At 39.5% G+C, this 23,998-nt stretch overlaps 1 protein-coding gene across 4 annotated transcripts in view; it reads right to left on the bottom strand.

Moving 5' to 3' along the window:
• The window catches only part of tcf4 (transcription factor 4), a 259,813-nt gene that overhangs the window by 163,852 nt on the left and 71,963 nt on the right, over positions 1 to 23,998 (bottom strand). For all 4 annotated transcript variants that reach the window (XM_085413413.1, XM_085413411.1, XM_085413410.1 and 1 more), the window contains exons 5-6: positions 22,066 to 22,121; positions 19,579 to 19,654 (exon numbers count right to left, since the gene is read on the bottom strand). In XM_085413413.1, coding sequence (XP_085269539.1) covers positions 19,579 to 19,654; positions 22,066 to 22,121 — 132 coding nt within the window. The remainder of the gene's footprint in view (positions 1 to 19,578; positions 19,655 to 22,065; positions 22,122 to 23,998) is intronic.

Below are 23,998 nucleotides of genomic sequence, written 5' to 3'. Positions count from 1 at the left end.
TATTTTTATCTGACATGTTTAACATAATGAGTGTGAGTGTTTTTTGCTGTTAGAACATGACTAGGATTATTGTTCTTAACATCATGTATCTATTCAATTAACTGTAAACAGACATCATGAGGAGGTTGAAGCTGACATGCAGACAGCACTTTACAGAGATTATCCTGCTTTAACCTGACCGAGACCATCTAATCTCTGCAGTTTTATTCTTCCTATGGATTAACATGCACTCTCCTGCTCTCTTTTGTCTTTTATCTACCATACTACAGTTTATAAACTTGCATTTGTACAACTTATTTTTTTGACATCGTGCACATTTAATCTAAAGAATACCCACTTAAAGAGGGACACAAAGTGCACCATTATACTCAGTTCAAGGTCAAATAAACCCTTTCACATATTCAAAATAAACACAGCAGGGTCTAAGGACACAAACTGAACCAAAGACTGACCTCTGTACAGTGAAATGCCAGTCAGTTTACACTCAGTATAGAAACTGTATTCACTAACTGAAGGTACACTACGTGTGCTGCACTTACTACTGTTTTGATGTAGCAAATTTTACTCAAGTAAAACACACAAACTGAAAGTAATTATTAAAAAATGCTTAGAGTACTTGTACACTTTTCTTCCATTGCATGCCATCTTAACTAAGGAGACTTAAAAAGATGTACAGTGGGGCAAAAAAGTATTTAGTCAGCCACCGATTGTGCAAGTTCCCCCACTTAAAATGATGACAGAGGTCAGTAATTTGCACCAGAGGTACACTTCAACTGTGAGAGACAGAATGTGAAAAAAAAAATATCCATGAATTCATATGGTAGGATTTGTAAAGAATTTATTTGTAAATTAGGGTGGAAAATAAGTATTTGGTCACCTCAAACAAGGAAAATCTCTGGCTCTCACAGACCTGTAACGTCTTCTGTAAGAAGCTTTTCTGTCCCCCACTCGTTACCTGTATGAATGGCACCTGTTTGAACTCATCATCTGTATAAAAGACACCTGTCCACAGCCTCAAACAGTCAGACTCCAAACTCTGCCATGGCCAAGACCAAAGAGCTTTCGAAGGACACCAGGAAAAGTATTGTAGACCTGCACCAGACTGGGAAGAGTGAATCTACAATAGGCAAGCAGCTTGGTGTGAAAAAATCAACTGTGGGAGCAATCATCAGAAAATGGAAGACATGCAAGACCACTGATAATCTCCCTCGATCTGGGGCTCCACGCAAGATCTCATCCCGTGGGGTCAAAATGATCATGAGAACGGTGAGCAAAGATCCCAGAACCACACGGGGGGACCTGGTGAATGACCTGCAGAGAGCTGGGACCAAAGTAACAAAGGTCACCATCAGTAACACACTACAACGGCAGGGAATCAAATCCCGCAGTGCCAGACGTGTTCCGCTGCTGAAGCCAGTGCATGTCCAGGCCCGTCTGAAGTTTGCCAGAGAGCACATGGATGATACAGCAGAGGATTGGGAGAATGTCATGTGGTCAGATGAAACCAAAGTAGAACTTTTTGGTATAAACTCAACTCGTCGTGTTTGGAGGAAGAAGAATACTGAGTTGCATCCCAAGAACACCATACCTACTGTGAAGCATGGGGGTGGAAACATCATGCTATGGGGCTGTTTTTCTGCCAAGGGGACAGGACGACTGATCCGTGTTAAGGACAGAATGAATGGGCCCATGTATCGTGAGATTTTGAGCCAAAACCTCCTTCCATCAGTGAGAACTTTGAAGATGAAACGAGGCTGGGTCTTCCAACATGACAATGATCCAAAACACACCGCCCGGGCAACAAAGGAGTGGCTCCGTAAGAAGCATTTGAAAGTCCTGGAGTGGCCTAGCCAGTCTCCAGACCTCAACCCCATAGAAAATCTGTGGCGGGAGTTGAAAGTCCGTGTTGCTCGGCGACAGCCCCAAAACATCACTGCTCTCGAGAAGATCTGCATGGAGGACTTGGCCAAAATACCAGCTACTGTGTGTGCAAACCTGGTAAAGACCTATAGTAAACGTTTGACCTCTGTTATTGCCAACAAAGGTTATGTTACAAAGTATTGAGTTGTATTTTTGTTATTGACCAAATACTTATTTTCCACCCTGATTTACGAATAAATTCTTTACAAATCCTACCATGTGGATTCATGGATTTTTTTTTCACATTCTGTCTCTCACAGTTGAAGTGTACCTCTGGTGCAAATTACTGACCTCTGTCATCATTTTAGGTGGGGGAACTTGCACAATCGGTGGCTGACTAAATACTTTTTTGCCCCACTGTATATCCAAGCATCTTACTGTGACACACGGGTAAGTTTCAAGTGAGGGAGTTGCAGGATAGCCTGTGATAGTAGATCACAGTTCATCATGGATCATCTTTGTAACTGCAATCGCCACGAGAAAGATTTCATATTACAATAATATTGAAAATATAAAAATAAAAGTGCTTTAAAAGTAAATACAGGCAATATTAAAAATGTAGAGACTAGTGACTTCAACACAACGTTTGGGTGGCACGTATGTCAATAAAATAGGAATGGAAAATTTAGCTAACTTTTCAAAAACAGTCACAATAATGACCACAAATGCGTTTCAGTTAACTGTAAGAAAAAAACGTATATATATAACACTAAGCTTTACAAATGTGAGAACAGTTGCCATTATTTACTTATTCCTGGGGGCTAACTTAACAAAATAGGACATTTTGCCATTAGTTGATCATTAATTACAGGTGTGTTCACCTCTACGCCTTTGAGTGAGGAAGCGCCAAAAACTTGCAAATCATGAAAAATGAAGCCAAACAGTTTTCTTTCCTTCTGTCCTTCCTTTATAAAATATTAGACCTTCTTTAAAGCTGCACAGATGCACACGTGACAGCTTTTAAATAGTGGGAAAACCCATATTTTTGTTTTTAAAATTGAACTGCATCAGAACTAAGTCCACAACAAAAGCCTTTAGTTCACTGTGAATTCACTTGTAACTGACTTGACCGATCGAGTGTGAAACCAATGATATCATCAACCAGTACAGACAAGACCAAAACCTGAACAAGCACAGAGGGGGTTTCTTACACGGATGTAGACAACGGCCACATAATTACCACAAAAACCTCCAGAACAGAACCTGCAGATTAAACTGACATCATGTTGTTGAATATTGTTATTACACGGGTTGAAGACAATAACGAGCTGCTGCTGCCGTCGCCGAGTGAAGAGCAAAATATCACTATTAGCTGTGTTCAGGTGCCAAACCGCAGATACTGTTATCTGTCAGCATCATCTCTCTTTCTCACACACACACTTGGAGTGATAAGCTCCTGGTGAAGCTCTGACTTTACGTTTTCACAGGTGTACAGCAGCAGTCCCCAGAGGGAGTGTCTGCCTCTCTCTTTGTCTGTGACACACAATTCATCATGTTCAAGTCATTTAGATTTAGTGACTTACAATCCTCCAAAACAAGGCTGACAAATTACAGGCTAAAGTTAAAGATGGAGTTAAAATTGTTTTTTTCTTTTCTTTCTTTCGTGAATTAAAGATATTGTTAGACTTGCTTCTTCTTGGTTCAACGCCAGTGCAGGTGTAATGCTGCCGCCCACAGACCACCATTCAACCAGATCAAAGATCAAACAAGTAAAAGTTGCACAAAATTTAGACAAGGAATCCACCAACTGAAAAAATGATGTGAAAGTGAGATAAAAAAAATCAATCCGGATATGAAGTCTGCCACGAGTCTGCTCAGAAGTCATGGGGAAAAAGGGGGGACTTTAGAAATCATCTGAGAATTTAGTTTTAAAGTAATTCAGCCATCACCATCTGCATAGTTTGTGCAGCTTTAGCACTATGGCCTCACAGCGAGGCCTTCCCAGTTAGCCGTGGGAGCAGAAGTGAGATGGATAGTAAAACTAGAAAAGTGCTGTGAAAATGTCAGTGCATTTCCAGCCATAGTAGGACAACCAGATCCACTGAATGTGGCGCAAAAGGTATTTCTGTTGCTTTTCTTAACATCATATATTTTCATTTTAAACTGTTGTTAACGTCTACTACAGTTGCTACGTTGTGTAGTGATCATTTGGGTTTCTGTGGGGATTCATCTGCTCCGTAACCAGTTTCTGTGAGTGGCACTCCTCTTTTCTAGATCAAAACTCTAAGAATCACGTTCCGCCAGTTTCACCCAGACCTGTGTAGTTTGTGCCTTCGGTGTGACTTTTATTTTTTAAAGCCTTTTGAAAAAAACTGAAAAAAGGCCGACTTAAAAAAATAAAACAAAATTTGGACTTTTCTAAACTACAGCCAATCAAAATGTGGGACACTGTTTCAATATGTGGGGATAGAAATGCTGACAAGTCCTACAAATCTTCTCCAAAAGAAAGTGTAAAGTTCTTCTAGTGCTGACCTGTCCACCCCATTGTTTCCCTTTCCTTCAACCTTTGTCTCCCTCCATTCATATTTTTCTCTCTTACATGCTTTCTTTCATTGCCTGGTTCTCCATTCATGTCACTCTGCATGCTTCCCTGTAACTTTCTGCATCAACACTGGCCTCTCTCTATTTCACTCTGTCGTTCGAGCTCTCTCTGTATCTCTTGCTGCCTGTCTTCCTTTCATCTCTCGCCATCTGCCTTCCTCCATCTCCATTTTCCTCCCTCTCTCTAACTCTTTTCTTGTCTCACCCCCTCTCTCTCTCTCTCGCTCGCTCTGTCTCCCGCCCCTCCCGCTCGTCTCACTAAAAACTTGGCAGTGATCCCCGTCGCGTTTTTTTTCCTCTTCCTCTCCCGTTCTCTCTCTCTCTCTCTCTCCACTATTCGTTTGGGGGATTGCGAATGAATGCGATCCAATCTAGACCTCGGCTAAGAGACATGAATTTTCATTAATTACAACCTTGTCAGCAAAAGCATTATGGGAGCTGAATATGAAAATGCTAATGAGGAGAGCTCATTTGCATATTTTTCTTTGTTGGAATGTCATTAATTATTACGTTTTATGATGATGAATGCAGCTGTCGATGGTTGGCCCTCCATGCCTAATTAGCTATCAGAAAATCCTCCGATCAAAAAAATGGATAGGGATCCCAAACTTTACTTTTCATTTTGCCCCTTTTTCCCTTCTTCTCCATGTCACTCCATCCCTGTTTTTCACTAACTGCTTTTATTATCTCTTACACTTCCTTTCATGAATGCCATTGTATTCCCTCATTCTCCCTGCTTCAAAACCAGTCTTTTCTTTTGGCTTCATTTGCTCTTACTTTTATGTCTTTCTTGTTCCTCAACCACATTAACCTTTATCTCCACGTCGTTCATTTTTTCCAGTCGCTTTGTATTTGTTAACGAGGGAGGTCAGTTTTTCAGATGTCATTTTGCTTGCCTTCACCTAGAACAGCTCAAAACTTCTTTTTTTTTCTAATCGTGAGAGTGTTTGATTCCTGGCTCTTTTCGATCTAGTCCTTTAATTGTTGACCTTTGACCTCTACCCTGCTATTATACTGAATTTCTTTAGCTCTAGTCCGTTAGGGGTAGCTTCCAAACCTAAACCCTCTACCTTTACTCTAGCCACTATACCTTTATCCCCTAAAGAAAAAGATAACCTTCATTATAATTTGCTCTATTTTCTTTTCAGATCTAGCCCAATTCATTCAGTGTTTTACCTTTGTTCATGTCTCCCTTACTGTTTAGCTTCAGTCCAGACACATGCAGTACATAAGTGCCTTAGTCATTTTACTGTATTAGTTTTATATCTGCAAAGGTTTCATGACAGTTTTGAGTGCTTGAAAAGAAAGAATCAGGACATCTATGTGGTTCATGAAGACGTTTCATCTCTTATCCATGGGGCTTCTTCAGTTCAAAACTGAATCTGAAGGCCAGTGTCCTTCAGTTCAAGACTGAAGAAGCATCTTGGATGAGACATGAGACTTGGATGAGAACTGTCTTTACGAACCAAAAAGGAGTAGTGCTACATTTATCTAACTATAATAATGTGACCTGATCTCCTGTCGCCCCATATACTTATTCTCTGGTTCCTTTTCCCCTTTTTTCTTTCAGATCCTTTAACCTAACATGATATTGACCCACCATCTGGGGGCAATGGTGGCTATAGCTCAGGAGACGGAACAGGTTGCCCATTAATCAGAAGGTCAGTGGTTTGATCCCTGGCTCTCCCGGTTTGCATGCCCAAGTGTCCTTTTCCAAGATATAGAACAGTAATTGCCCTTGATGCATTCATCAATGTGTGTGTATGATAAATATCTGTGCACTGTATCGATGTGTGTGCTGTGTGAATGTGGCTAGTCATGTAACAATGATTTCAGTGGTCAGGAAGGCTAGAAAAGCTCTACATTATATCAAGTCCAGTTACCATTCCTTGTGGGTTACACCCATTTGAACTATTTTACTCAGCTGATCACTCAGCTGTAGCACCTTGTCCTTGTAGAATTAATTAGCTCAAATTTTTAGCTTCAGGTGTACCTTGTGTTTGATCTGCAAACTCATTCCTCATTCTGTAGTTCTAAGAGTGAAACTTGCTACTTTTAATTAAAAGCATGCAAGTCTGTGATGCACTAATCAACTTGAGCAAGTGTTAACCAAGTGCTAACTAGTAGGATTCTATCAACTTTTGATGAAAACTTGCAGCTAATGAGATGTATTAACAGTGAAACAGCTGATGTGATTATCTCTTTATTATCTATCTGGTGTGAACTGTGAGGATCAGTTTCTGATGAGAAATAACTGCCTTTGTTCAGGTCTGTCTTAAATAACCAAGTTCAATACATGGAGAATCAGCAGTCCACAGGCTGGTGACTTCCAATATGGCGGGCAGAAGGTGCGTCATCTCACCTGAAGACCCTGTGCTAATGTCCACGTCTCTCCTCACCTCTCTCTTTCTGTTGTTCCCTCCATCGCTCACTCTTTTGTCTAAAAACAGTAACACTGAAGACTTAACAAATCCCCCCCTCCAAAAAGCCACTAACGAACGCGCCCCCCCCCCCTTCCTGGCTTAATGAATGCCAGGCTTAATTAGAGCACCATGATGTCAGAGACATTAATTATCAGTTGGCTTCGTTTCAGAAAACACACACTGTCTCTTTTTCTGTCTCTCTCCCTGTCTGTCTCCGTCTTCGTTTTTCTCAGCATCTGTTTTTCTCTTTATTTCTGTTTTCCATTTTTAAACTGAGATTTCTCGACTCTAATCTTTAACCAACACTTGTTCGTTTAATGGAAGCGAATCCGCATGAATTCATTTCTGATTTACACCATTTTATAGTGCAGGTCTAAATCTCACACGCATGTCCGATTTGTGCATTCATGTTACGGAGCTCCATCTTTGGTGGTCTGGCATACATGATGATGTTAGTGATACGGAAGGACAGCTTACGAAGGTCATCGGGTGAAGTGTCCAGTGCACATAGACATACAGGTGTAATTTAAGGAAGATTTAAGGTTGAAAAAGGCTGAAAACCCAATACCTGACATATTTTTTTTGCAACCTGATTCCACATCAATATAACTACTTACATTCATTTCACCTCTTGTCTCCACAGATGAGCTACATTAGGCTTAAAGACTCAGTAGCCTAAAGAAGTAGACTTTTTTTAATGACTGGGCCTTTTGATATTAACCCTTTAAGACCTACCATAGAACCAAGTCCGCCAGAGCTTATATTATATTTTTACATGCTGTGGAGCCATTTTTGGGAGCATTTCAAGTTGCTATACATCAATACAACCATTATAGCCCAGATTTTAATAATATGTCTGCATTAAGTGCATAGTAATTACATAAATTGCAAAAAAGTGCAATAAACTACAAAAAAATTGAAAATCGTTTTTGCTTTTTTAACATATATTTCTACTTAGAGAAATTTAAGAGGCTTATCTCTCAAAACTGTAAATACAAAAAAGTTGCACAAAATAGTTTCCCACCACAGGAAATTTATTTTTGGAAATACACCAATTTTTATATACTGCAGGAAAAACGAAAATAAGTATTATAATGCAAATTTGCAAAAAAGCAGCATCTGCAAATTCAAATTCAAATTCAAATTTTGCATCAAAATAAACTATTTCCAGCAGTGCAATATGAGTCCTAAGCATCCCAGAAACGACACAGAAAGTCATAAAGTCAAAGATAACTTTTAAAAACACCAGTATAGGCTCATAAGGCCCTGATGGTAAAAAAAAAAAACTACATTTCCGCGAAAATGACGTCACTTCCGGTTTCGGGCAGGTAATGGCGGACATGCAAAAGTTATTCCAACGTCTATTCCAACGTAGGAAGTGTTACGAACAGCTGATCGGATCGGCAAAGCGTGTTTCTGGAATATTATGGTTTTGTTGCTGCAAGTGCTTTTTATGCAGTTTTTGCAAAGCTATATGTGGAAGGAAACTGTGACTTAGGACAAGCTGATGGCATAAGATGTAAGTACAACTCCTCCGGTTTCATATGTAAAGAAATTTATTGCGCTAGCTTACACGGTTGCAGAGGTACCGGGATTTAAAAATAGTTACGCAAAACAGAGCATGCCCGCTCCGACCGGCTTTAAAGGGTTAAACATTCATTAAACATTCACCCGTATTTTATGTAAAAAAAATTAAAAAAATTAAAATGAAAGTGCCAATTTAAATATTGTGTGAAAGTCCGACTGTCGTATCCCCCCATCCGCTTTTCATTTTAGACTTCATTGGTGACACATAGTGCTAAAAATACCTTGTCGACGTGTTACTTTTATCCATCTATGCTAGAAGTTCGATTTCCTCTTTCCTCGCAACTTTTCTTTCCTGTGCAGGTGTTTCAGGTACTTGCTGGTCAGAGACTTCCTGCTCTCTTGCTTCCCTGCCTCTTTAAGTTACAAACATGTACACACATCCCCGTTCTAATGCATATCGTACAATACTGACTCTCCACATGCTTTAGTTTTGTGCTTTATTATGTAGTAGTTAACTGAGTTGGTTTAAATTACTTTGCTGTATTCATTTTTTTCTATGTTGTTTCAGGCTCTGATGGGCATTTCCTTTATTTTAATGGCTTTTTGCTCAGCTGATCACAGCACATGTAGCTTCATCAGCTCCTCTTTGTACTTCAGACTTTCTTCTGATGTTCTCTCCATGTGAAAGTTCTGACTAGTAAGTAAGCTTGTGAGTAAACTGTAATCACAACCAAAAGAGTGTGTGAGAACACTATAACACTTTATACACTCAAAGATTTTTAAAACACATAGCTCGCTCACATTCAGTTTATTATAGTGACCACTTATACTGACGTATTATGGTAACTTAGCATTAGTCTTTGTTAATTTGTATTCAATAGCCTATTCTTAGTAGGCATACATTTAGGCCCTATTAAACACCCCAATACTATAATTAAATTTTAAAAAGTTATTCTAAAAGTTAAAAGAAAAATGAAAAATAAAGTTGTTATAAAGCATACTTTAAGACAACTCTCACCAATTGTGTATAATACACATTATTCGTGATACCGAAGATTCAGACTCTAAAAAATATGGACATTTTCCTTTAAGGCTTGCAGTGTGCATGCAGCCCCTCGGATGATAAAATACAGTTCATCTTTGGCCTCTGGGAGCCACAGTTATAACTGAAGTGCTCTCTCTCGCTCACTCTCACTCTCACTCACACTCACAATAAACATACTGTTTAATGCTGCACATCTCTATCTCCCTCTCTCACCTCTCACACACAAACAAGCACTCTCCCTGAGCCACACACACACACACACACACTGTAGCGTGGCTGGCCAGATGGGACTCTTCCACATGACCAAGCCGATCAATCAACACTGAAGGGCCCAGGTGCTACTACGCACCATTTCACAGTCTGTCACACACACACACACACACACACACACACACACACACACACACACACACACACACACACACACACACACGAGTTGTACGCACACATAGCAGTAGAGACATGCAGAGATAAAGGACACACAAAATCCACGCACACTGAAAGGCAGGAGAAATCGCATACATACACACACACACACACACACACACACACACACACACACACACACACACACACACACGCACACACACACACACACACACACAGTGGAACATGAGTGACCTGAACTTGGTCTCTTGGGGCCTCATCTGGATGGATGACAGAAGATGGAGAAGACAGACAAATGCATGGATGGACAGACAGATAAATACACGGACACAGATAGATTGAAAACTTGATGGGTCAAGATAAGGTTTTACATAATAACAAACATAATATGAAGAATTTTTCTCAACGATCCTTTCGTGTGTTCAGTATTCAGTATATGCTTTCCATAATGTGTCGAGACAGCAAACAAATGGTTACATAAAGTTACAATAAACCAGTTTAATAAATCAACAGAAATGAGTAATTTCTTATAACCCCCACCTGCCTGAAATTTAAGGGTTTAAGATTAGTTGCTGACCTGTAAAAGCTATGACAGAGGAATCAGTTGATGTTTCTACGGCTCCATGTAGCGAGGAGTTCAAGGTGGATGGATTGGTCGTAGCATCAGAACAATATGGTCAAAGCATCAGAACAATATTAACACTTGTGTGTGTCAATATCTGCCAATGCAAACAACTTATTGTGTTGTTTACACTGAAGGACTTGTTAGGTAAAAATAATAAAGACACTTTTGTGACTATACTTTTTTATGACTTTTATTATAAGTTTAATGTAACTGTCATGCTCCTGGGTGGTCGGTGGTTCTTCCCTTGTTCATCTTTCTCTGTTCCCTTTTCAATTTTCTTTGCAGTTTTGTATTTATAGTTTGTTTTTCCTTCTGTGGATTTTGCACTTTTGAACTTTAGTTTCTGTTTATTAAGGTTGCCTGAAGTCCCACTCTATGCAGCACCAACTTATGAAAGGCACCACTCGTGGTGCGGATGAGGTGGTAGCAAGTTTTGTATTTACTTACTTTGGCCTGCCTTTTTCACCACCATGAGATCAAAATGCTAATTTGCCCAATACTATAGCTGATGCTTAACATGGGAGTCTGCTGGCATTCCCAAAGACGTATGTTACACCTTTATACTTGCTTAGCATTACCAGGTTAGCTCTGTTAGCACATTATCTGTCTCATTTAGCTCAAAGCTCCTCAGTACAGCCCTGCAGAGGGATCAGCTTTGTAGAGTCATTGCCGCTGGTTGAAGATATTCTAAAGATGCCTTACACGATAGTTTTGATCATGAAAATACGAATTTTACAACACTGGTGATGGGATTACTTTCGTTTTTGCACGCCATCAACCTCCAAATCAACATTTTCAACCACATAAATTTAGATTACTCTTGCAGCACGAAAAGTAACAGCCATAGAGGTCATATTATGGTGTTTATCACATTTGCTGTGATGTTTGGTTGCAACATGCAGTTTTTCGTGGGGACATGCTGACAAACTTATTGAACCACACAAATATGGCACAAATATGTCCCTAATACCAGGTACTCACAGTCTTTGTCTTTGTGAAATGAGTAAATTTTGGCAACAAATGAAGGTAGACATTAAGAGCTTAATTGCCAAGCTCGGCCACCACCTGCCTGTAAAATGTAATAGTATGGACGTAGCAGTAATCGTACAGCGGGACTACCTTCTTTTCAAAATGTGACATTTAACTCTGACAGTTTTTTCAAAATATATACTCAACACAACCCCCTCACATGATCAGGAACCCTGAAGTGCTGAACCATTCCTTTCAGAGTGTACATTTCACATTTTCCCCTCTCCACCCTCTCGCCTTGACGAGACCTATTATTACAATGTCAGATCTAATTACACAGACAATTTACATGTGATACACAGCCCCTTCAAAACAATAATATACTAAATACTCTGCAGTGGCTTACAGTGTGCGTCCGTGTTAATGCATTGAAGTCAGCGCAGCACTAATCAATTTATGATATCCTTTCAAAATACTCAAAGAATGAGACAGTGGATGCTCAGTTTCAATCAGTAGAGACAACAGAAAGAAAGTGATTGAGGGCAGAGCGGGAAACGAAGAATGCTACAAGAAAAATTGCCTCAATATTTCAGGGTAATGTGCAGCGAAAGTGAAGATTACCCATTTCTTATTAATCTTTCATCATCTTCTTCCCTCTGCCACTGAAGTCTTAGGTGCTTCTCAGAACCACATGATTAAAAAGTTTTCATATTTGTCTTACTGGTCAGGGACGGTGTGGAAAATCACGTCCCACTTTATCATGAAAATCATGGTTTTTGTGATAAAAAAACAAAACAACACGCTTCATAAAGCAAAACGCATGTTTTAGGGCAAAATCTTTAGTCTGTATTTAGTCTACAGAGCTGGTGTCATCATGTGACCTTATTTACACATAGGTCAAGTGATAAGCAGCAGTTCTACAACCCCAAACAGTGTCTGAGTTTTGTGACTTCAACCATTTGCACCACTATTCCTCCTTTCCTTTTTCCCCTCATTGTAATTGTTCTTCACATCCGATCGGTATTTAACATTCTGAGCACAAAATCAAGACTAAGCACAGGGAGACTGGGGTGGAGGTGGGGGTCGGACCTTGGCACCACACCCATCTGAGGTAAAGGGGTCCCCTTGTCTACATATTTAAAAACAAAAACATAAATACATATATACATATATTTAGACAAAGAAAGGGGCAAAAAGAACAAGTCACATCAAGTGAGAAATTGAGAATGAAATAAAAGAAAACAAGAGGCCTGCCAAATTTAGACGAGAAACAGAGTGACTAAAGGAATATGAACGAGAGGAGAGAGACAGATATGTATTTCTATATAAAGTGTCCAGATGTGACCTCCTCAGAGGGGGTCCAGCCTCATGGCTCAACACTCATTAATAAGGTCACACAGAGGTGAGACAGACGGCTGACTCACTGCATTTCAACAAAAACAGCACGAGGAGGAGGAGGGAGCCAAGTTCACCAGGTTTATAAACAACTTTTTATATACAGCTTTGCTTAATGCTGCAGAATGCTGCATTTTTTAGAAGTTACAGTACAGGAAAGTGATTTGGATGCAAACCCAATCTGGGAAACAGAAGAGCAGCAAACATTTTGCTAGGTTTATCCCTTTGTCAAATTGTCTTTTTCAGTAAAATTTATTGTAATAAATAATAAGTTTAAAATTAGCATTTGCATTGCAAATGCTGATGTGCACCACTTGAGATTTTTTATCTTCTTAGGGATTTGAAGTTGCTCTTTCTCCTATCTGTGGTTTCATACCTAAAGATATGCCTGAAATAAGGCCAAATGCACTGATACAATATTTCAATTGGGTGTCAGTTCAATCCTGAACAGTGAGAGCTGACATACAAAGGAGGAAGTATTTTTGTTCCCCATATGTTTGCAGAAGTGAATTGACACAAGTGAAAAGCTCCAATAAGATGATGGGTTTTCTCTCTCTGTGATGTTTTACTTTGACTCTTGTTATGGTAGAGTGTTGGCTCGAGTCAACACTTGTTGGGAAGCTTTTATTGCATTTACTGTAACATAGCTTGTTGTCATCAGCTTGACTCAAAAAGAATGGATCCTAATCTCACAGTGAGGAAAACTGCTAATTAATTTAACAATGATACTGGATTGATTCTTAGTGTCAGCAGATATTGGAAAAGGTTGGATTGATCCAAAACATCTTTTATCTTCCCTGACCATGTAAGTCTTCTTTCATCTATCTGGCTGCCCCTTGCAACCAGAAACTTAGAAAAACATGAGGGTGAAGCCTCTGTGGCAACAGGTAGAGCTGTGGGATCATCTCAGTCACCCTTTAAGAGTCACACTCTAATATTGAGAACCCAGTAAGTTGACTCTGTGGATTTTGCGTTTTCAGTGGAAAAATCAATTTCTAATTGATTCAAGTGACTTGTTCAGTCTCAGCTGACTTTCTCCAACCTTATAAACAGAACATTTGCGTTATGACCAAAGCTAGTTACCACTAAGTAATACTGGGCTGTGAGTTCAGTTTTATGATTGGTAGTATGCAAACTGTCATGGCCACTGATCAATACGTACCATTACCACAGAGAGCCGAGGAAAGGCTGCAACGACAGTACTGTAAGATGATGAAAAGTGTACTCTAAGCCCCCAAACTGGGGCATCACACCTCTATGATGTCATACAGATCAAATAATAGAAAAAAACCTGTCTGGAACTTGGAACTGAGCATTTCAAGTAGTCTGAAGTCTTTCACAGGACTCACAGGACTAATAATGGAATTTGGAAATGTGTAATGTGGATATTCACTTTTGTAAAAGTATGTGACAGAAGTATATGACTGAAAATAACTAATACATCCACTTTAATGAATTATTACTGTTCTGACAAAGGCTAATATGACAGACAAGATTATCCTCTTCAACATGATTAGGCACTGAACTTTGAGTAATTTCAGAGATGATCATACACAACAAACTCTTTTGCTTTACCCCCAAAACTGCAAACGTGACCAGAGGAATTATTGGAGAACATATCCATACATGACAGCATAAAAGCAGGAAAAGTTAAAATTAAGCTACATCAGATTGTTTGTTTCTAAAAGAACAGAATGTGCTTACAAGCTGAAACCACTGAGATCCTCATTTACTATGTAGGTGACAGTTACAGTGCGTCGGTCTGTGTGTGTGTGTGTGTGTGTGTGTGTGTGTGTGTGTGTGTGTGTGTGTGTGTGTGTGTGTGTGTGTGTGTGTGCATTTTGGGAAGGGGGGGTTGGTTGGTTGGTGCACCTGCTCTGCCACAGCAGCTACACACAGGTATTCAGACGGGCGCATATTTTGTGTTACCACATACACACACTTACATGCATGAAACTGAGAATCGCTCACACAATACCTCAAAGTTCCACACACACAGTTTAAAAACACACATTCACACATGTATTAATACACACACACTCACACACTACACATTAAAACATTCAGACAAGTGCAAGGTTACATTCAATCACACACACATCTACACATACATATAAAGATAAAAGCAGTATCACACACTCAGGTACAGACCTAACAGTATGACAAGGTGAACTTGAACATACACATCAAAACGCACACAAGTACAAGCACGCAGTCATTCGATCGCACAAAGAACACAGCAACGTTCAGACCTCTGCGTTTAACCACATTAAAGCACACACACACACACACACACACACACACAAAAGCTGACATCACACACTGAGATACTGACAGGGTAAACCTGCCAACTCACACACACCATCGAAACACACACAACCGCAAACCTACAAAAACACACAGTTACATAAAAAAAACAACATCACAAATTCACACACACAATAGGCATAAAACCACACACGTTAAAATTTGTGCACATATGTAAGTAAAGGTCCACATTTACACACACACACCATCTTATTCTGATTGCTAGATCACTCTGTTCGTGTGCACGCGCGTGTGTGTGTGTGTGTGTGTGTGTGTGTGTGGTAGCAGATTAATCTAGCAGGGTCGCTGAGATGACACTAATCCCTTCGCTGATTATCTAGAGCATAACATCACTCTAATCTGTTGGGGGGGGGTTAAGAAAGACAGACAAGGTTAGAGAGGGAGAGAAGTGCGGTGGGGGTGGGGGGTGGAGGGTCAACATGTTCAGGTTTGGTTCATTAAACTCTGAAGTGTTTCTTTCTTCTTTAGAGTCTTGAACCTGAAGGTGACCTAAATGGGCTGCAGTCGCTCACCATTGAAGCTCACAATCATGTTTATGGTATAAATGAAATATTTAGGGGTTGTTTTGCTGGTGCAAAGCTGCGCCATAAATTGCCTTGTTGTGAATCGTGTGACGTTTGATCATGAGCACTTTTTTGCTGTGAATGAACTTCGCTCAAACAAACTGTAGTGTGATGGACACTACACCCTGGCGACATGTGCACAACCAAATGGAGGCAATGCGAAGCTCTGTCACAGTCCGCAGCTACTTTTAAGATTCTTTTAAATTTATATGTTTAGCAGCTAACTGATTACACAGGGTACATTTGGGTTGATCAGTTACATCTTTAAGATGCTTTTTTTCAAATTTCTAATTACAACATGGCTCTTTTTCCTCTATTGATTGAACTGAATACTAGATGACAGTTTATTATACTTATAGTAGCTTTCAAACAGTACAATTGATTGTTTAAACTCATCTAGGCTTTGTCAGGTTTATGTTAAATGAGCAGCAGAAAGCATTTTCATATATGGCACAATAACCGCTACCTTCCAACATTCTCAATGCGGCTAGTAAATGCTGTAAAACAAGCAAAGCAAAATATCACCCGCCATAGCAGCTGCAAAGCAACAACAGATTGACCTAAAAAGCCTCAACAACCCCCTAACCATACCAAAGCAAGCAGTTAGTAACTGTCTAGCAACAGCCAAGCAACCACAAGCCAACTAAACAGAAACACCTTGGCCCCAATCCATCGTAAAGATACATTTGCAGATGTTCCTGAGAACTGGTTACCAGATTGTTGAGCTTCTCCTCTAATTCATCCTGTTTTTTGTCTTCTCATGATGCTAAAACATTGATTTTAAGACATCCAAACATGAGTCTTATCCCTCAGTCATTATTGACTCACATCCATAGGTGAGGGTAAAGATCAACCAGTAATTCGACACAGGCTCATCTCTGAAGGCAAGAGATCGATACAGCATTCGTATCAGTGCCAACGTTTCACTGATCTACTTGTCAATTTCCTGCTCCTTCATTTCCCAGTGTTAATATGACCCAAGGTTTGTGAACTCCTGCCCAACCCAGAGCAGGAAATCCACGTTTTCCAATCAGAACCGTGGCCTCAGAGTTGGAGTTGCTAATTCTCATCCAGGCTGAGAAACAGCATCATTGATATCTTAGTATTGGTACTGAAGACTGCAATATCCATCAAGACACACACACAGAGAAAAGCTAACACAAACATCAAACACAATCAAATTTTACAAGACCAGTTGACTGAGAAATGGTTCTGTTAAAGGTAGAAAGCAAAGAGGGAGTTTTCTAGAAAACTCTTAGCAATGATAGAACTGTGTGTGCTCCATATCCCCTGCTGTCTCAGTCTCTTAGCATTATCATTATCAAAGTAAATTGCAGCTCCTGTGCGCCCGATGAAATACAATATTTCCATTTCTGACTCTGCATTGTCTGCTCGCTCTCTGCGTCTGCAGATACATAAAATAATCACAACACTGTCACAACACATCGCACTCACAATGGATCATTCCAACATGAGGCCCACGACTCTCAAGTTTTACATTTCGTTTGCCTTGTTGGTGCATTCGACACCCAGGTTCGGATAATTCTATAAGATAATAAAAATGTTTTTTTACACTTTTGCTTCAGCTGATTTAATTAATAACCTCCCCTTTGTGAACTTTGCTTTTAAACACTTGTGCGTGCATATATTAAAACTTTAACACGAGTCCTCGAGAGGCTTAGGCAAGTTTAAACTCCACCTAATGACATGAACAAAATTAATAAAATGTTTGTCATCATTTTTAATTAACCACCACTCACGCATCTGTCTAAAATCCATTAACCACTTGAAACCAGACTTCCATGCCCTCTAAAATTATAACATTTATAAATCGGTTAAAAAAATATCAAAAGGGGCTCTTTTTTTTTCTTTTACAAGTTTAATTTCAGCACTTTAGTTCCACTGCGATGTTTAAACAATAGGTTCAGGGAAGATCTTTTCCTGTTTTTTATATGATTGTACCCTTGTGCACAATGTCAGACTCATGAAAATATAGATGTCCCAGTTTAGTGTGAAAGAACTTAACTGAGCTAACAAAGCTCTAGGCTCAACACTAGTCACCGTTGAGTACAAGCCAAGCCTTACTGCAGAACATCAAGCTGGACCTCACTAATGCTTTTGTGGGTAAACGGGAGCAAATTCTGACATGATGCAGAAACCATGAAATTCAACGTGTGGAGGCTGCTAGAGCACCACATTACTGCCACCTGTTTTGGGCACATATGGCCATTAAAGTAATCAACACACTTTTGTTGGTTAAGTGTCCTTATACCTTTGCTCATAAAATGTGAAAACAGGTATGGTCAGTCCCATAAATTCCCATTTTAAAATGCTCAACTTTACAGTATAAATAAATGACCATCTATCCATTTTCTTCCAATTATCCAGTTCAGGGTCACCGTGGGGCCTGGAGCTTATGCCACCCATCACTTGGCAAGTGGCAGGGTACACCCTAGACAGGTTGCCAGTTTATCGCAGGACGAATACTTAAGTCACTTTTCTACTAGTACCTACTTGACTCATTTTGACTCAACTCCTCTCAGGTTTAAGGGACTTCCATTAAGTGGCAGTACCTGGTACCCGGTACTTGTTTAGGACCTAGTCAGCCAGATTTCCAACTGAGCTAGGGAGTGACATCATTTGATGAGTCATATGAGCAACTCTTCCACAAGAATCAGACCTGGCTTTTTTAAAAATCGAGGTGCATATAAATTATGTCATTGGACTCTCAGGTGGCGTTGCAAGAGCAATCCCACCCACTTCATGTGGCACTTATTTAAAAAAAAGAAAAACAACCAAAACCAAGTATCAAGTCAGTTGTGGTAACCACTACACCACTGTTCCACCTTACAGATTAACAGCTTGCTCCAAATAAGTTTTAGTGTCACCAGCCAATTTACCCCCTTCTTAAGAAATGTGGTCAGAGTTTTTGTTGTGCAGCATTTTAGTGTAATTGTCTGACAAATATTTGGTTTGTTATTGGTTAACTGCAGTAAGAGACCAGAGGTGAGTGTACTTGTTTTGATAAGTGAAATTCTAGTATTTGATTTCTATGTACCCTGCTAATCAAGCTTACTGATCTACCTAAGCTAATCTCACCCTTCTTGTCTAAATATTGTCACAGCTCCAAAATGCACAAACCAATTTGAGACATCATGGTAGCTATGCCCATCTTTTATGTGTAGCCAAAGAAATATAGGAGAAAAATGCACAAACAGCACATTTTTTTTTAACTCTGTCACTTCGAGTGGAGGGTTTAAGATTCAGTGCATCACAAGTGTGAGCTCACTCAAAACTAATGAGAAGAAGCACAAGAGACAGAGTGGCAGAAAAAGGCAGGTAGAGTCAGATAGCTGAGAGCTAACATCTTCCATTTTTGATGCATCCAGTCAAAGGTAATTAAGCTCTGTTTAGTGTGTGTGTGCATGTGTGTGTGTAAGTACATCTGCACGTGTGTGTTTCAGTGATTATATGCCTGTGTGACTGTGTGAGAGGAAGAGAGAGAGAGGGAGAGAGGCAGATTATCTGTGTCAGTGGCCATTTGCTCACAACTGGCGCCACATCGAAGAGAGCCAGAGGCAGAGAGCATCATGGGTAAATGAGCACACACTGCCTGGCGTTTTTCCACACAGCGGGCCAAGAGAGGAAAGAGAGAGAGAAATTGCATGCCAGATGACCTGTCTCCTCCAGTGTACGCTAGTGTTTCACTAATTCTCCGCAGGCACACGCGCACACAGTCAGGACCCGACAAAGCTGTGAATCTAAAGCTGATGGCTAGAAAAAAATGAATTGCAAAAATAAATGAATAAAAACAAATGCATGTACCCATGCACACACATTTAGCTTGCACCATACCTGTTACCCTGGAGTTGGTGTACGGAGGTGAAAGGCTGTCATGTGACGTCATGTACTGAGACCCATCGGCATAACTCTGAGGAGGGAGACAGGACATCTAGTTAGCAATGCAAACAGCATCATCTGTAGCATTACAAGTAGAAATAGTAGTCCTTGAAGTTGTAGAGACAACACTGGATGACTGACACTTTTACATTTTCCAGTGTACATGGTGTATACAGCAGTGTATAGTTCAAAATGTTTGGAAATATGTATGAAAACTAAATGTGAAGCTGTAAGTTTAACAACGTGTGATGGAGCTGCTTGTAGGCAGGTTATCTGTCTAAGTTTGACCACAGCAAGCGTAGAAATTAGCACTCTTAGCAGGAACATGACATGCTCCGTTTCCATAAATGTTGAATACTTGACGAAAAACACAACAGCAATGACAGGAAGCAAAGCTAAAGACGTGTAACACAGGTCTCCTGCCAAATCTAAACACAGGAAGTAGAAATTTGTGCAAACTGGTAGTAGTGAAGACAGGCTGAAGACAATTACAGGCTGAATCTGCTGCTGAGATGCTCTTGATGGAACTTCATAAAAAGCTTCAGCCTCTTCTGTACCTATCTGTATATTGATATTCAGTATATTTACTTCTTGGCAGATAAAATAAGTAGCTGGTAAAATGGTGGAAAGAGTTAAAAGAAAAAATACTGGATTTCTTCAGATGGTGACACAGGACAAACGGTTATCATAAAATCTATGATAAACAATTATTAAATGTGAATGTAATGTAATGAATGTAATATTCACAGCTTGGTACTGTTTCTATGCCCTGCTGCTATTGTACAACAGTTTAGTTCATCTCTGAGGTCAAAGTCATCAGTGATGATGAACCCAACCTTAAAAGTAAAAAGTTAAAAAAAATAAGAAAATAGTTTTTGATGTGTGCAAGTTAGAATTTTTGTATTTTCTTCATTCCCCGATTGCCACGTTTAGGGAAAAAAAATACTTATTCTGATTGTACGGTGTTGCGTTTAGGATTATGGATGTGGTCACTAACAATGACTTAGGCCTCAGATGGATAGCTCCGATCCTCTTTAGTACACATTGCCTGCTTGCCTTACTACAATATACTCTCAGTTTTAATCGAAAGCTTATAAAAACATAGAAGAATCATGTCGAAGACTGGGATATACAATAGTCCCTCGTTTATTGTGGGAGTTACGTTCTAAAAATAACCCGCAACAGGTGAATTCGGTGAAGTAGCCAACTTTACAATCATTATAGATGTTTTAAGGCTGTAAAACCCCTCATAACACACTTTATACACTTTTCTCAGACAGGCATGAACATTTTAACACTTTTCTCTCTTGCTTAAACACTCTCACAGTTCAAACCTAAGAAAAATAAGTCCAGTATTATAGAATGAAAACAAAGGCACCCGCTGTTGCCTTTTACCGTGCAAAACGTTTTGTCGATGGTTGTGTTCGTTGGGGAGAAAATTTACAAACATACAGTACAGCACTTCAGTGTCACAGTGTTAGCAATCGAAGCATGCAAAATTGCACAAAGAAAAATCTGCGAAACAGCAAGGCCGAGAAAGGTGAACCGTGTTATAGCGAGGGACCACTGTATTACTAAGTGAGCATTTGTTTGTGTAGCCAGTGTGTTGAATGTGAAAGAGAGGGGCAGGTGCAAACTAAGTGACAGGGGTTAGATTGTCGAGGCCGGACGACTGCTGCCATCAGCTGTGATGAACTGTGGTTCAAAGAGGGGCACACAATGAACCAGGGCCTGGGTGCTGAGGGATACCATAATAGACCCATTTCTGTAATATACTCACATATCTATATTATTGCTAATATATATTGTAATCTATCTATATCACTAAGCACTTCTGGATGGATGCAAACTGCATTTCGTTGTCCTGTACCTGTACATGTGCAATGACAATAAAGTTGAATTCTATTCTATTCTATTCTATGTGCACTAAGAAGTCTGATCCACCAAAGCTACAATTCACAGCTTACAGGACCTGGAGGACTCTCATAAGATGCTGTAACTCTTTAGGCTTAAGAAGAAAAATGGCGCCAGGAAGTTTGAACCCAGAGCCTTTTTAGTGTGTCGTTGCTAATATACAATTATCACTTTGGAACTAGAATGTACCTTTTTGGCTCGTTTAAACAGTCAAATACCTTAATTTGAAAATGAAAGGCACATATGTGATCAACAGTTCAAACACTGTTGTTGTTTGGTGCTTAAGATCCAAGACACTACTGTACAAGTGGCTGAGAGTTCCAGCACTTCAAGGTTTTGATGGCCATTAAAAATGTCTGTTTGAAAAACAGGAACAATTCTAAGGGGACAAAAAAAGTGAAAAGGTCCCTGCCAACAGGTTGTTTCAAGACACGTACAGTGCATTAGTCATGAAATGATGAATGTTATGAATGAAGGCAAACACATCAGCTTTAGTAATCATTATTAGCGGTTATTGTAATTTGTTACCTTGGAAGAACGACTTCCACTCGCCCATGATGCTGCACCCGTCCTCTCCTCCATATCTGTGAGACAGGGAGAGAATGATGGTTATTTTTTTAAATGACCAAAGAAAACACACAACACACAGTACTGAGAGTACAAAATTCAGTGTCCAAAAATTATGTGTTAATCAGCTAGCAAGAAGCAGATAGATGAAAAAATATTGAAAAAATGAAATAATAACAAGTTAAAAGAAACACTTTTCAGCGCTTCATTGTACATGATGTTCTAAAACACACAGTCGTTTCGTTTATACTTGACATATTAAATATCTGCAGTCCTTAGTTTTGCATTTTAATCACTCACAATATCAATCAATATCTTTCAGCACTTTTATATTACAATTGTAATGTGTCTATAATCAACCACAGCAGCGTAAATCATTATATCACCATTCCCCAAGTCATTAAACGTTATTGATTATGATTGCAGAGCCTTTAATGTGTCTCAGGAAAGTTTAATGGTCCTTTAAGCCTTCTGCGGACCACTAATATCTAACAAACTGGATTAGGAAGTTATATTTTACAAAAGCTCAGAGTGTTGACTGAGGGGTCACAGGTAACCTATGAATGGCACCAGGTTCTGTAGGGTCATGATGAATTCTTATTCCAAAGGTTGACCACATGGCACACTGCAATCATCCTCTATGGACATTGTATGTTTATTCCTATTACAGTTTTTTACAGACGCTAGGACACATTTCTCAATACTTAAGTCACTTTTGCAAAACTCCTCACACAGTGAGCACAACAGAAGTCTATGTGGGCTAAACTGAGGATCAGTTATCATTGTTTTGGCACAAAATGCATTCAATGACTACATCTCTCAAATTTCATGAATTATCTTCTCACTCAGACACAACAACTGCCAAAAATCTTTGTACGTACAGGACATTTTGCATGTACTTACATACTGTTTTCAAAACTGTTAAACTTATGGTCAAAACAATAACACAATGCAAAACTTAAAAAGACAGCAAAATTCAACAGCAATATTTTATTGAAACATATTTTAAATCTAAAAATGCAGTTTAACCAGCCACAGCTGATTCTCATTGTAGATGAACATCTACACAGGTGTTACTCCTTCAATTTTTCAACTCCTTCAATTCTGGCAGCCAGAAGATTCTTTCCTAGGTGTGTTGCCCTAGATGACATAAGATGTGATGTGGATGAGAACCTGTGGCCAAATGGAGAAGACCGAGTAGATTAGCATTACTATTGTATGTGTATCAGTGGATGGTGTGTATACAAATTCTTGTATTTTGGGTTACTTAGTGCAAAAAAATAAAAATACATAAACAAATATTAACAAATTCTGCATGATGTCTGATTCATTCCAGTAACATATATTGAAATTATAAACAGAGATGTGTCCTTGTTTTACACAAGAAAACACTGTGTAATGCTACATGTTGTTAGTGTTTTTTAGGTCATTGTTTTGTGGGTGACAAAGTGTGTTTGTCGGCTGTCAACCTTTGCTAGTGTTCTGGAAGAATGAGTTTATTTGAGACCTGAATAAAGTGTTTTGGTAGTTGTAGTGCATTTTGAATGTGAAATGAGCTGCTTTGCCAAGCTGACGGTCAGTTAGGAGGATTGTGTGAAGAGTTTTGCAAAAGTGACCTAAGTATTGTGAAATGTGTCCTAGCGGCTGTAAAAAACTGTAACAGACTAGCTTTAGTTTAGTCAAAGTTAACCAGACCTTTACTATAGAGCTGTGACGCTTACAAGGCTAACATCCAAGGGCATAATTTGACGATTTGTTGGTGAAAACAAAGGTCAAGAGACATCAACATCAACAGAGAGAGGAAGAAAGGAAGGGATACATGACAGGTAGACCGGTGCATTCAGGTCGCATAAAATGTGCAAATGCTGCTCTCTCACACACACACACACACGCA

This window comes from Rhamphochromis longiceps, linkage group LG7, assembly GCF_057381845.1.
Source record: "Rhamphochromis longiceps isolate RC_006_pf linkage group LG7, R_longiceps_female_GT1.1, whole genome shotgun sequence".
NCBI lineage: Eukaryota > Metazoa > Chordata > Actinopteri > Cichliformes > Cichlidae > Rhamphochromis > Rhamphochromis longiceps.
The sequence above is the reverse complement of the archived record's forward strand: the minus strand, read 5'-3'. Positions and strand labels throughout refer to the sequence as shown.